At 39.9% G+C, this 15,324-nt stretch overlaps 1 protein-coding gene across 1 annotated transcript in view; it reads left to right on the top strand.

The window, feature by feature from the left end:
* The window catches only part of LOC124804678 (AP-2 complex subunit alpha), a 329,898-nt gene that overhangs the window by 235,035 nt on the left and 79,539 nt on the right, over window positions 1-15,324 (top strand). Inside the window, exons 8-12 of the mRNA XM_047264924.1 lie at window positions 4,959-5,278; window positions 7,261-7,398; window positions 7,496-7,678; window positions 7,864-7,995; window positions 12,129-12,326. Of these exons, the coding sequence (XP_047120880.1) occupies window positions 4,959-5,278; window positions 7,261-7,398; window positions 7,496-7,678; window positions 7,864-7,995; window positions 12,129-12,326 (971 nt within the window). The remainder of the gene's footprint in view (window positions 1-4,958; window positions 5,279-7,260; window positions 7,399-7,495; window positions 7,679-7,863; window positions 7,996-12,128; window positions 12,327-15,324) is intronic.

The raw sequence follows: 15,324 nt of genomic DNA, 5'->3' as shown, positions 1-15,324 counted from the left end.
GAAGAAATGTATGATGAAATAAAAGAAATTATTCAGATTGTGAAGGGAGACGAAAATTTAATAGTCATGGGTGACTGGAATTAGAGTGTAGGAAAAGGGAGAGAAGGAAACATAGTAGGTGAATATGGATTGGGGTAATTCTGTCAGAGACAGCAAAGGACTTGGAAGAGCAGTTGAATGGAATGGACAGTGTCTTGAAAGGAGGATATAAGATGAACATCAACAAAAGCAAAACAAGGATAATGGAATGTAGTCTAATTAAGTCGGGTGATGCTGAGGGAATTAGATTAGGAAATGAGGCACTTAAAGTAGTAAAGGAGTTTTGCTATTTGGGGAGCAAAATAACTGATGATGGTCGAAGTAGAGAGGATATAAAATGTAGGCTGGCAATGGCAAGGAAAGCGTTTCTGAAGAAGAGAAATTTGTTAACATCCAGTATAGATTTAAGTGTCAGGAAGTCATTTCTGAAAGTATTCGTATGGAGTGTAGCCATGTATGGAAGTGAAACATGGACGATAAATAGTTTGGACAAGAAGAGAATAGAAGCTTTCGAAATGTGGTGCTACAGAAGAATGCTGAAGATTAGATAGGTAGATCACATAACTAATGAGGAAGTATTGAATAGGATTGGGGAGAAGAGAAGTTTGTGGCACAACTTGACCAGAAGAAGGGATCGGTTGGTAGGACATGTTCTGAGGCATCAAGGGATCACCAATTTAGTATTGGAGGGCAGCGTGGAGGGTAAAAATCGTAGAGGGAGACCAAGAGATGAATACACTAAGCAGATTCAGAAGGATGTAGGTTGCAGTAGGTACTGGGAGATGAAAAAGCTTGCACAGGATAGAGTAGCATGGAGAGCTGCATCAAACCAGTCTCAGGACTGAAGACCACAACAACAACAACTGTGTCGTGAACTTTAGGGGTGGTTTTCCCAAAAATGGTGGGGGGCGGCTATCTCAGTCTTTCATTTTAGATTGTACCCGAGTGGCCTGCCATAAATGAGCCGAATCGGTTGGCCGTGTCTGAGGCCTTCCCCTTGTCAACTGTTAAACATGCTGGATGCAGTCCCTTGAACATTCCCTCAGATGGTTGTACATGACATTCCATGTGAACATAAACCATGCACTGTTTTGGTTTCGACTTCTGAGCAGTCCATCTAACAGTCCTCGGAAAGTAACTGGTGCATTTTTGAGACCAAATAGCATCAAACAATTTTGGTCTTCTGGAACCATTTCCAACTGGTGATAACCACTTTCTAAACCCATCACAGAAAAAATCTACACTGACCCAAGTTGTCTAGTGTCTGTTATTTTCGGTGTAGGATATGCACTGGCAATAGTTCCTGTGTTGAGTTACCAGTAATCATAATATCAATACTTTTTTGTACCAGCGAATAACTTCTTGGGAATTTTTAAAATTCTTGGGAATTTTTAAAATTCTTGGGAATTTTTAAAATTCTTGGGAATTTTTAAAATTCTTGGGAATTTTTAAAATTCTTGGGAATTTTTAAAATTCTTGGGAATTTTTTAAATGGCTGCTGCCCATGAACTATCAGTTTGTTCAGTAATGCCGTCAACAAACAGTTAGATGAAATGTTTCATTTTTGGTTGTAGCTGCATAGGGATTATGAACAGCATCTTGCACACTGGAGCATTACCATCTATTGGTAATCTACATTGTGTTATTGTTGTGAGTGGTAACAGTACAACACGATTAAACAGAACTGCAGATTGTAGCAACAAAGCTTCCATCACTGTTTTCTCTCTTCCCTCTAAATGCTTCACCTTCTCAAGTAATACACATTCACTGATTTGCTTCTGGCATTCAACCTGTTCAGATATTCCTCATTAGGATGTCCAAGATGGCAGTCAGTAATCCATTTGGCAGGCTCATCTCATCCTTGCCAATGTTATCTACATTTACTAGAACCACATAGTCCCCCATCCCTTTCTCTTATGCATACGAACAGTGTGACCTGTCTACCTCAGCATTGCACTCCGGCAGCTCTAAAATTCATAACATCCCACTCAGTAGGTTAGTACCCACTCTCACCAAGACTATGTTGTCATATACCTCTCAGTACTTTACCATGCAAACGGAGCTTCAGTGCACGTATCTGCAGTTTATTTGGTACCTACTTCATGATTGGTAAGTTCGATAGTACACTGTGGAACGTCAATTTTTGCATAATGTTTATCCAGAAATTGTAGCCCTAAGATCACACAATACCTCTCACCAATTTGTAGCAACCACTCCATAAATTCATGAAAATTTCTTGCTCAAACACTGAAAGTCAGCAGTATTGACCTCAGTGGCGTCACATCGTTGACACTTATTCCATGGAACCTATATTGTGGAGACTTAAGTCTCTTCCTACCTAACAGATCCAGACTACCTAGTAACATGTGAGCTCGTGTCCACTCAAGATCTTTCATTCTATTTACTAGATCGAACAAGCAGCACTCCACACCATTTTACTGGGATTGATGTGTGATGATTGACAAATCCCCATTGACATTTAACCAACATTTGTCCCATGACTGTGCATTCTGCATCTTATTGTGATAGTCTTGTGTCCAATGCCCCATAACACCGAGATTAATGGCATTGTTTCACGACGTAGCCCATACACCCAAACCTATAGCATTTCACTTTGGAGGAAAATGTGCTTCACTTCTCATGTCTTCAAGCCGCAGTGTTGAAGTTCAATTTGTATAGCAATCATAGTAGTGGAAGCTAAGTCCCTTGGTTTTTCCATTCTTCACCTTCTTGGCATATCCGGTGGAAGTCCCCTCAAAATACATCCAGCTCCCTGTTTGCTTCTTTCTGCAGAAAAATTGTCTGCTTCCATGTTTTGCATTAACTCATTTATTTGCACGGTAACTTTCCTAATTCTGTCCAAAATGCTCCTACTGCCCAATTCCACAACTGTGGTAAACCATTGTGTCCTAGCACTCTTCCACTTGTGGTCATGTTGATAAACCCCCTTTGTAAGCTGTTCAAATGTCAGTGCTTTATTTAATCCTTTGTGATGCATGGCATACATATTCGCATCTCCAATTTATTGTACCTTGGCCATATACAAGGGTCTCATTTGAAAAATTACCTAACTTTCAGATCACTAACAAACAGTGACACATTCTCAGTTGATTTACCCGAAAAGGAGGATTTACCAGATGAGCTGCAACAGGATAACAGGGATAGGTACATGTACCAAAGCTTTTGCCTCTACTGACTTGGCATGTGCATGCTCATTAATGACTGGCAGGACCCTTTGTTGCTTCTGAAATGTGACAGTGGTTTGCTCAAATTCTGCTCTCTTAAAGCTTCAGTCACTTCCTGCATCTTCGCTGTCCATGTTCCCGACATTTGTGCAACCTCCACTTGACAATACAAAAAAATGTGAGGAACAGCCACAAAGAAAACAGCCAGGGAAACTGCTAGACTAATCTGTGCATCCTATCATGATCCAATGTGATCCAGAGCACTGATGTGCTTAATTGCCAAACCTTTTGCATGTGTTGCCTTCCTTGTGGGTTTAAATGTCTACAAACGTCCTGTTTACTGGTCATCACTGTAACACAGAAATCAGTCTGAAAAGTGTGTCACAGACCCATAATGCTGATGCAAGCTGTGGCTGAAGTTCAGATGCTGGACCCAGATACCCTTCAGACATCAGACCCAGGGGTTTCATGTTAATTGGTTGTTGAAGACAGGTTGAAATTAGTATGCTATGGACCATTACCCAAGAATGTGGGTGTCTGATGGCTTGGTGAGTGGCTACCTGTCAGTCATCTGGTAGGCATTTCTGAACCAGCATAAAAGAACCAAACATTTATTATACAGTAACACACACATAATGCAATGGCTTCCCAGATTGCACCATGCAGCAAAGCAGTAGTTGTGTACATCCTGCCAGGAATATGAATGGATGCTGTTGTGACAATAGGGGCAGCACAAGGCTGCTGAGGTGGTGAGACACCTCTGGCATCAGCTAAGCTGCCAGTGACAGTCACCAGCCCTGACTGCAATGTGTGGAGTTGTGTTGAGTCACATTATGGCATTCGGAAAGGAGAGGGACCAGCAGCAATGGAGTCTGGCCACAGGAGCAAGAGGTGGCCAGTAGAGACTACACACCACTGTGTTGACAGAAGATTGGCTGCACATCTGAGTCCATAAGGTTGGCCACAAAGTGGCTTGCTGATCGAAGTTGCCAAAGTCCTCCTCATCAGACTCTGCGTATGTGACAGTGCTGTGGCTAACAGCATCTAAGTCACCAGGAGGGGACTTGCTGTTGCATGGAAGTGTGTAGGCATCTAGAGCAGCAGATGGTAGACCAACATATGTCACTCCTCCAGGCTGGTCAGCTGCAGACTCGGTATCATTACTGAAAAATGAACAATATTTATACAAGACTGGCATGTGCTTGTTAAGCTACCATGCTGGTTTCTTCACTCCAACTCATGTCGCAGTGGCCTGGACTCCAGGAAATCGGGCCATCCAAGTAGTAGTCTTCATTGGCTGTGAGGTGAGGTAATAACAGGCTTGTCGTACTCCTGTCATACTGGGATATCAGTGGATTCCTCGTGTTGAAATTCCACTTCACTTTTGTGGCTGGAATTACTTTCCTCTGCTTCTTGCGTGGCCTAGGAAGGTGTCTGAATTTTTGCTTTGCTGCCCTAAATATATTATTTCACAACACAACATTTTTCTTTGTAATCTGTTTTCCAGCCACAACAAAAGAAATTTTGTGCAGTAGTTAGATGCATGCTAATGAGTCTGTCTTAAATGTTGGGAGGAAACATTGTGTCTGTATTTCTTTGTATGCACATTCATTTAAATTTGGAACTTGCTCTGTCTTTTCTTTTAAAATTTGTATGTTGTGCTTCCTTATGCACAAGCGCATTTTTTACAATTAACAATCACTTTCATGAGTTCTTCAAATTTAATATTTACAGAGGACCCTGGAGTACGTGGCCGCCTAAATGAATGTCTTGAGACAATATTGAACAAGGCACAAGAACCACCAAAATCAAAGAAGGTGCAGCACTCAAATGCAAAGAATGCAGTGTTGTTTGAAGCTATCAGTCTCATTATTCATAATGACACTGAACCAAATCTTCTGGTTCGTGCATGTAATCAACTTGGTCAGTTCCTTTCAAACAGAGAAACAAACTTGAGGTATCTTGCCTTGGAATCAATGTGCCTGCTTGCCACTTCTGAATTTTCCCACGAGGCTGTTAAAAAGCACCAGGAAGTAGTAATTTTATCAATGAAGGTGAGATTGCTCATTTGACACTATGAGTAGTATGTGGTAAGTCCAGTCTATGCAATGAAAAAGTGTGTGCGCATAGTATACTGTAATTGGTATTACATTTGTAGTGTGATTCAGAAATAGCCTTTTGATTCTGTTGTAGATAACTGGATTATAAATATAGTTTATGAAATCTTTGTTACTTAAATGTAATTTGGTGGTGATGGTGCGGGTGGAGGATGCAGTCTACATACTGTAATTAAAAAAAAGTGGTGTGGCGACCATTTTACAGAATGGTAATTTCATCATGTGTTACTTCTCCATAGCAGTTGCATCATTTGGTGGATCTTAAATTGAGATGCCGAAAATGTTCAGAGCAACAGGCTTATGGAGAAGACATTCATCATTCTTAGTGTTTAATTTATGAATTGATGAGGATTACTCGTATTTCTCCATCACAAATAAAATTGACTGTTGGGGTGTGCAGCCACAGCTAAAAGCTGTTATAAAATTACCTAAATGTCAGTTGCCCAACCAAAAGTGAAACAGCTCTGCATTCGCTAGAAATATTAATAATATTAATCATATCTCAGAACGACTCTCTCTCTCTCTCTCTCTCTCTCTCTCTCTCTCTCTCTAACTAATCAACTAATCTCATGAAAACTGTGAAACTTCGTACTTCAGTGTCACCTCCTTGCATCCATACATTTTTCATAATGCTGATACCATTGTTCCATGGCTATGAACGCATCTTCGGGAGTCTGGTTTGACCACTGAAATATCACTGATGCAGTAGCAGCATGGCTAGTGAATATGTGATGAAAGAGGGCATGTTTCATTTCTGGAACATCCAAGTCACTAACAGCCTGATCAGGTGAATAGGGAACATCAGAAATCAGATATGTTGTCACAAAAAACTGCAGAGGCACATTTGCCCGATGCGCTGATGCATTGTCTTGTGAAAAAGCACACATGCACAACTTTCCTGACCATTTTGGAAGAAGCTTGCTCTTCAAAACATCTTGCTGAGACACTTGTCACAGTAGGGCCCTTTAAAATGCAGTGAGTGAGAAGAGTAAGGATTATACTGTTGCTGTACCAGAACATGGCCACCATAATTTTTTCAAAAATCTTTTTGGTGGTTGAGTGAGTGGGTGGTTGGTTGGGTGATTGATTGGTTGGTTGGTCGGGTGGGTGAGTTTCGCTTACACTGAGGTGATGGATGCATGGCTTCAGGATTGAAAAAATGCACCCATGTCTCATCCCTTGTTACAATTGACAAAAAGAAAATCATTTTTGTGTTGTCACCACACATTAACATTGCCTGACAACATGTTATGCATGCAGCCTTGGGGTCGGTTATCTGTCAGTGTTCATGGCATGCTCCTGGATGTCATTTTTCACATGTCTGATCTTTATGCAGGATTGTGTATGCAGACCCTACAGAAATTCCAGCTTGGAGCTGAGGTGTGCCACACTCATTTGGCAATCCTCCAAAACAACTTTGTCCACTTGCTCAGTTGCGTCGTCAGACCAACCAATGCAAGGCAGAGAGTGTCTTGGATTGTTGTCACATGACATTCTGACTTCTTTGAACTGTCACGCTAACAAACGTGCATTACGTACATCCAAGACAACATCGCCACATCTTATTCGACTGGGGATGAATTTCATTGAGTGTTGCACAACTCAAACAAAAGTAACACAGTCTCATAAGAATGTTGTTTTCATCATGTTTCTGAAATACATTATGACATTAAATATTATACTTGAAAATGGCACAAAAGTTGAAGTTGCAATTGTGAAATAAAAAGTTACAGATAAGTGAGCACGATTTCATGTTGTGGACCAGTATTAAAAAACCGTAATTGTTGTACAATTCGTGTGTGTGTGTGTGTGTGTGTGTGTGTGTGTGTGTGAAGTTGTATTTTGGAAATTAGACTTCTTTAAAAATTTATTTTGAATAGTTTAGATTAGTGTAAAAGTATTGTAACTACGTTTCACAGATGGAAAAGGATGTATCAGTGCGTCAGCAAGCAGTTGACCTGTTGTATGCAATGTGTGACAAGAGTAATGCTGAAGAAATAGTACAGGAAATGCTAAACTACCTGGAGACTGCAGACTACTCAATCAGGGAGGAAATGGTGAGCACATGTTTCTTGTACTGATAGTGGTCCAGAGAAAATTTTATGTACTTCAGTATACTAATACAGTTTCTACCAATCACGAAATTGTTTACAGGTTTTGAAGGTGGCTATACTAGCAGAAAAATATGCTACGGATTATACGTGGTATGTTGATGTCATACTCAATCTTATAAGGATAGCTGGTGATTATGTTTCTGAAGAAGTCTGGTATCGTGTCATACAGATCGTTATTAATAGGGATGATGTGCAGGGTTATGCTGCCAAAACTGTTTTTGAGGTAAGATCCTCACGAAAGTTCACATTAGTAAGTTACAAAATAGAAAAATTAGATCTGTTTTGATAAGCCATATCAAATATTAGTCTCTACTGTTAACAATTTTTCCTCTTTTGAATTGGCAGCGAATTACTTTAATTTTAATTCATTTGTGAAAATTTGCTATATTTTCTGTGAAATTGTCACAGGCACTTCAAGCACCTGCTTGCCATGAAAATATGGTAAAAGTTGGTGGATACATTCTTGGTGAATTTGGAAATCTGATTGCTGGAGACCAACGCTCATCACCCCTTGTCCAGTTTCAGTTACTGCATTCTAAGGTAAGTTCTTAAAATGCACATACGTTCCACAAATTTTGTACTGTGCATAACAGAGGGTACATCATAATTGTTAATTTGCCCCTCACTTCTTCCATTTGTGAATGAACTCACGGGGTGGCCTTGAAGCTGTGGATTACTACTTAGTCCACTGGACTTTACCGCAATATGTCCACAATGACAGAGCCAAATAGTGAAACCACTAACAGCCTGAGTCAAGACAATGTCGATTGCCTTAATTTAGTCCAAATGGATGTGCATCTGAAACACGGGGACAGTTGTATAAACATCACTGATGGGAGATAAGTTTTGCTCTTACAAGAGGAGGTCCCCAAGGGTGATATTGAGTTTTTGAAACCATCTGTATGGTGATTTGGAGTAGGGTCCGAGCAATCTCACCAGGCAACCATTCACCATAGGGGGCCGTAGTTTGAAAGTAATTGATGAACAAAAATTCCAAAATTTTTTGTAGTGTTTCAGGTCCTTAAAACTGACAATTTTCTGTGTGTGTGTGTGTGTGTGTGTGTGTGTGTGTGTGTGTGTGTGTGTGTGTATGGCATTGTAACATAGTGGCTAGTGGATTAGCCCGCCTTGCAAAACATTGTGGGTTGAATCTTGTCAGGTACTTAATTTTTTAGTTTTAAATGGTTATCAAAATGGCTTTGATCATTGTTTTTATTCAGTTAATTGGTTTAGACATAATTCTTTAATATTTCTAACCGTTTGTCATATCATTTTAATCATTGTATTAACTTTTTCATTTACTCTTATTTTCTTCTTTCTGTTGTTCTGTTTTTGTTTGGAATCTTTGTCCATTTAATTTTAATTATTTTTTGTATTTTCGATTTAATTTCTTCCGTTTCATCATATTATATTTTCGTCCATGTTGTTGCATTCATTGTTACTATTCCTCATTTTGCGCACTTGTATATGATCCATTCTTTGGTTTAAATCTTCATCTGCATTGTCTTGTCCATACTGCAACAGAAATTTGTGTTTTAAATGTTTGTGTGACAATAACTATCTGAAAAAATGTGCATGTTGTCTGTAACGAGATATGCATTTTTTACACCATACCAGAATAAATAGATTATTTTGTCTTTTGTTTTTTAACCAATAGATTAGCATTTTGTGATAGGTAAATAAAAAATATTACCAGATTCACAGATTCCAAATGAAAACAATGGACAGGAAGAAAAAGTAAGAGCAAATGAAAAAGCCACTGTGATGATCACAGTGATGTGATAAGGAATTAGAAATTTAAATAAATTACATTAAAACCAATTAATTCAGTGAAAATAATCATGAGCCATGTCAATAACTATCCAAAATTAAAAAAAAATCTTGAAGCACCTGAGAAGTATTGAACCTACTAGCTTCTGCATGCCAGGCTCAGCAGGGTGAATGACAGCAGGGCTGGATACCTGGAACACTGACCTGCATTGTCATATAGGTGGCAAAGCCTTCTTCAAAGCAAAGAAAATCACACACACACACACACACACACACACACACACACACACACACACACAGGTACACCTCACGCACATGTGAGCGCTATTTCCAGTTGCTTTAGTTGGAACGTAACTATTGCATTGAACAAAAGTAGCTATTGGTAATGGAGCAGGGGAGAGGGAGTGATATTACAGTGCAGGTGGGGTTTATGGAGGAAGGGGGGAGAAGATTGCTATTTGGCAGTGTGTGTGGGGTCTGCCGTAGTACGGTAGAAGGTGTCAGGACAAGGCTCAAGCAGCATTGGGAAGCTGTGGGGAGGGGGATTGGAAAAGGTGAGCAACAGAGAGGGGAAAAGACTGGTGGATGTGCTGGCAGAGTGCGAGCTCACTGAGGGTGAAGAGACATGAATTGATTATTTTACAGGACAAAGAAGGCACAAACTCTTAGGTGAAGGGTATGGGTGCAGTAGGTTATTGCAGGTTGAGGCTGGGATGATTTCAGGAGCAGAGAATGTGCTGCAAGGATAACTCCCATATGCATAGTTCAGAAAATCTGGTGGTGGAGGGGAGGATCCATATGGCCCGGGTTGTGGAGCAGACATTGAATTAGAGCATGGTGTTAAGCTGCGTATTGTGCCACTGGGTGGTCCACTTTGCTTTTGCCTGCAGTTTGGCAGTGGCCATTCACAGTGATAGACAGCTGGTTCATAGTCACACCAACATAAAAAGCTGTGCAGTGATTAGAGCAGAGTTGGTGCATATGACATGGCTTGGCCTCTGATGGGTTGGGACAAGCCTGTGACAGGACTTGAATAGGCAGTACTGGATGAGTGGATTGGGCAGGCCGGATAACTGGGTCTAACACAGAGATGAGGTCCCTGTGGCAAGAGACTGGGATTGGGAACGGCATACAGATGGCCTCGGATGTCGTGGAGATTGGGTGGGTGACAGAACACCACTTTAAGAAGGTGAGAAGAATATTCAGTGGGAAGTCCCTCATTTCAGGTCACAATGATAGATAATCAAAGCCCTGACGAAGGATGTGTTACAGTTGTTACTGTTCAGGGTGGTACAGGTTGACAAAGGGGGTGCTGCTTTGCAGTTAGTTTTTTGGGGGTTGTGGAAGGATTGTGGGGGTGTGGGAGGATATCACAAGGGAGATCTGTTCAGTATGTACGGAGGTTAGTGCCTATCGGTGAAGGGCTTTGCGAGACCTTCAACATACTGTGCAAGTGAGTCCTTGACACTGCAGATACACCATCCCCAGGCAGCAACGCCCTGTGGGAGGGATTTTTTGGTGTGGAATGGATAGTAGCTCTCGAAGCGTATCTGCAGTGACTAAAACTCTTTTGCCCAGTATGCTGAAGATGTTAGAAAGGCCTTCACAGATGGGCACATCCCCAAGACGTAGTCACCAGATTTTCTGTGCTATATCTCTACATACCCACAATCCTCCCACCACCCCCTAGTGCCAGCTGCAAAGGAGCACCATCTTCAATTCACAGTACCATCTCTAATGGATTGGAACAGCTGAACCACATGCTTCAACAGGGTAGAGGGGAATACATAGCACCGACCAGGAATCAAAGCCAAGCTCTTAAATTCACAGTCCATTATTTTACCACTGAATCACATATTCTTAATATTATTTAGAAATAAACATAACTTTACTAATTGATATAAATGTGCTTCTGTTTTTGATTAATCAATGTGCAGTTGTCATAGCAATTTTAGCTCATGTTTGAATGTTAGTATGTTAGTCTAGAGAACATTTTGTTAAAGGTACTCAATCAGTTATTTGCAGCTGTTAAACTCCGTGTGCTTGGTGTTCATTTAAAGTAAGAGTAATTACTATTTCTTACTCTTGTGCTAAATGTCTGTGAAATGTCAATAAACTTTGCGTATCAGTTACATCTCCTCCAAAAATTTGTATGGGAGCAGTTACTACATAAACTCATTACTTAGCTGGTTGATATTCTACTTAACCTGACCTTACAGATAGAAAAAATTCTTCACTATTTACTTCTTTTCTGCTTGCATTTATGCCGAACAAAATCCTTTCTTTTGTAGTGTAATGAGGTTGTCAAATGAATGCAATTCTACTTGATTTGATCCCCAAAATTTTGCTAGTCTGAGTTGATTATAGTTCATGATGGAATAATCTGGGATTAACATTAATACAATGCTGCTTTCAGAGCTCAGCCTTGTCAGAGTTGATTTTTTTTTTTTCGAATCTAAGGTAAACTGCTACATACATACAGTCAGTCCTAAACTCCCTGAGAACAGAGCAAATGCTAACCTTCTCTGCTGTAACAGTCAACACTTACTACCCTTCAGCTGTCTCCCCCCCCCCCCCTTCCAGTAACCAGCGGTCCTTCCACCTCGCCTCTCTACATGTGATGCAATGGATCATTTCATTAAACATGCATAAATAAGATTAGGTTTCCAAATTTGATAACTATGACTGCTTCTGGGGACCAGTCACTCATACAGCTGTCAAACATTGTTGCATGGGTAGTGCTACCACTGTATTAGCCAGCAATTTTTCAATAAAATTAAAATGTGACAGGCTCTTATCATTATCAGTAATGTGAAAATTTTTGTATGTGTTTTGTTTCATGAACGTGATCTTCACTATTCAGTATTTTCTGTTTTGTGAATGTTTCTCACATATGTTCACAGTATCATCTCTGTTCACCAATGACGAGAGCACTGTTGCTGTCAACATACATAAAGTTCGTGAATCTCTTTCCTGAGATAAAGCCACAAATTCAGGAAGTCTTCAGGCAGCACAGTAATCTCCGCAGTGCAGATGCAGAACTGCAGCAACGGGCATCAGAATACCTCCAGCTGAGTATAATTGCATCAACCGACGTTTTGGTAAGTTTGTTAAGGACTCAGTTGACAACATTAGCTCAGTTTTATACAAGTGGTGCTACTTCTTATGATATGATAAGATTCGAAAGTCATGGGATAGCTTAATCTCTTTAACAATGAAAGAATCTTAAAATGTGTACAAAGGAATGCTAGAGTAGCAATAACGATAAACACTGAGTTGACATGAAACAGCAACACTTCTGATCAATGTAACAGTTGTCTATGTGGCTCTTGGTCTGCCATATGTGTAAGAGGATTGTCAATATGGACAATGGCAGTTGCTACTTGCCAGAAATAATGAACAGCAACCACTATTCTGAGCAGTTGCCTCAAAGAGATATTGTGCAGTTTACACAATGTCACCTGAAGCAGAGTGTCTTACAATAAATTGACCTGTTGCAAAAGCCTAGAATATCTTGGAGTAGCTATTAGTTCAAGAATGACTTCTAACTGAAAAAACTGCTGCTCGCTGTGAGCAAATACATGGAGTGAACATTTTATTTCGATCCCATCTCACCAAGAAGTAATGTGAGTATATCATAAAGGGCAGTTGTATGCCCCATTAGCCTTGCACATTACTGTACTTAGGATGTACTAGACATCCACCATCATTACATAATATTGACAAACCATCAGCTCGACATTGGCACACAGTGAAAGGTTGATAATGGAGGCAAGTGGATTTTAGGTGGTGACTAAGTTATAACTGTACATACTAACTGCTTTAGTTACACCTTTGTCATTTATGAACAATTGCTCTGTGATGCTGACAAATGATGAAAAAAGAAGAATGGGACTCTAGTGCATACATATGACCCTCTATGTCTACAGTTAATTATGATTATGGGATTTTCATATATGAAACATTTGTGGAGTAAAATCTTTGAGCTCCAATGTCTATGGAGAACAGAGTGTTCATTTTTACAAATATGAAGCTGTTTACAATTAATGCATTGGACATCATACTCAAATTGTGCTGGCAACATCAGAGCCAATGTGTTAAACTACTGTACACATCTCGTGGAGGAATTGTTTCCAGACTATGATGTGTATTTTACTACATTTAGTCATCCCAGACTTGAAAATTTTCAGTACTATTACACAGTTAAATGTCAAAATTGGATAGCATATCTGTGCTCAGTTTGCCTTCCTACATCTGTATCAACATGGAAACTTGTGTAGGATACTGTGACTGTAGTCACCTGTATCACAGAATTGCTGCAGCACCACCTACATCTACCGTATTTACTCGAATCTAAGCCGCACTCGAATCTAAGCCGCACCTGAAAAATGAGACTGGAAATAAAGGAAAAAAAAGTTTCCCGAATCTAAGCCGCACCTGAAATTTGAGACTCGAAATTCAAGGGGAGAGAGAAGTTTTAGGCCGCACCTCCAAATCGAAACAAAGTTGGTCCATTGTAATATGAGACACAATTTAGGTCGAATGAAAGACGATACAGCTACAGTAGTTTGGTTCGAGTCGTAAGCTTAGCAATTAAGCTTCACCAGGTAGCCATTGCTATGCGTCAGGCGCTCCGTCCGTATTTATACGGGTACCCTTCCATTTTCACATGCTTCGTCTGGTTTGAATTGATTGCTTATTTTTCTTTGATCTGATAAGTGCCGTTTTCTTTGTTATGGGTGTTTACGTCATTCTAAGCTGAAAATGCATTACTGTACTGTGTAATGCATTGTTTGTCGCATTTTGATAGTGCGTGTTTACGGCCTGTCGCCGCTCGCGGCATGACTAGCTTTTGCGCGCGCTACCGCCGCTTAAAAAAAAAAAAAAGGAATCGTCGAATCGTCTCATTAGCGAAACAATGGCAAGAGACTGCTATTTGTTGTTACTTACACTGCTGCTTTCTTTGATAATGATCAACAAGAACCAAATGTGTATGATAGAACATGTGTATGATAGAACATGTTCTGAACGAGAGTTTTGCGAAAATTTTCCTCCGTTTGAAAATCTTTGCGGCCGCTTCTTTAGTACATCAAATTCTGCGCAGAAATTAGTCATCTTACATTTAAAATCTAGTCAGTTGCCGTGCTTCGTTTCTGACTGTATCACTATTAGGCATAAGAATAATACGAATATAAACATGACACGATATGTATATTCTTCCGCGTTTGCTGTTGTCTCACTCTAGTTTCGTAGTTTATTACGCAGACTGGATTTAAATGAGATAGCAGCAAACACGAAAGAATACATGGCAAAATGTTTATATTCGTATTATTCTTATGGTGAAGAGAATACTGCATGTGATTCACATTTCATCAGGTTCCTATTAGCAACCATCTCTTCTCACAGGTAGGAAAAAACTCGGAACGTAGAGTTCCCTAACAGTCTTGCCAGTCGGATTTTCGTAGTACATTGAAATTCTGCTACATTCGAAGATGAACAATATGGAATTTGTATTTACTTCATTGGATAATGTATGAAAATGCAGTGGTCGAAACTCGGGGCGGAGAAAAAAAAAAGCTCGTCTTCTACCTTTTTTTTTAAATTTATTTACTGATGCAGAGGCTTCGGCGCCAGTATTTATCTTTGTGCCCACAAAGCATGCTTGTGTAGCGCTACATATATTCGACGGCAGAAGTTAGTTGTGGCGGCACCTATCAACATTTTTCAGAACTTCCGCTTGCTTTGCACTCGATTCTAAGCCGCAGGTGGTTTTTTTGGGTTACAAAATCCGGAAAAAAAGTGCGGCTTAGATTCGAGTAAATACGGTACTTCTGTGCCAGGTTGTTGCTGTACGGGTGATAAAGCTGTATTAAGATAGATAGAAATCTCATAAATTAGTGTCACTTTGTGTATGTGACCCAGGCTCACTTTCATTGGCATAAAGGTAAAATCAGTTACAAATTAAAACTACATCCCTAATTTTTTGTATGTACATTTGGCTGAACATTTCTTAATTTAATACATAGTGTGACACAGAGTAGTGATTCTTTGTCCAAGATAAAGTACTTTGACAAAGCCTATTAAAAAATGGATTTGCAC

This window comes from Schistocerca piceifrons, chromosome 7 (genome assembly GCF_021461385.2).
Source record: "Schistocerca piceifrons isolate TAMUIC-IGC-003096 chromosome 7, iqSchPice1.1, whole genome shotgun sequence".
In the NCBI taxonomy this organism is placed as follows: Eukaryota; Metazoa; Arthropoda; class Insecta; order Orthoptera; family Acrididae; genus Schistocerca; species Schistocerca piceifrons.
Note: the sequence above shows the minus strand (reverse complement) of the source record. Positions and strands in the feature narration are given on the sequence as shown.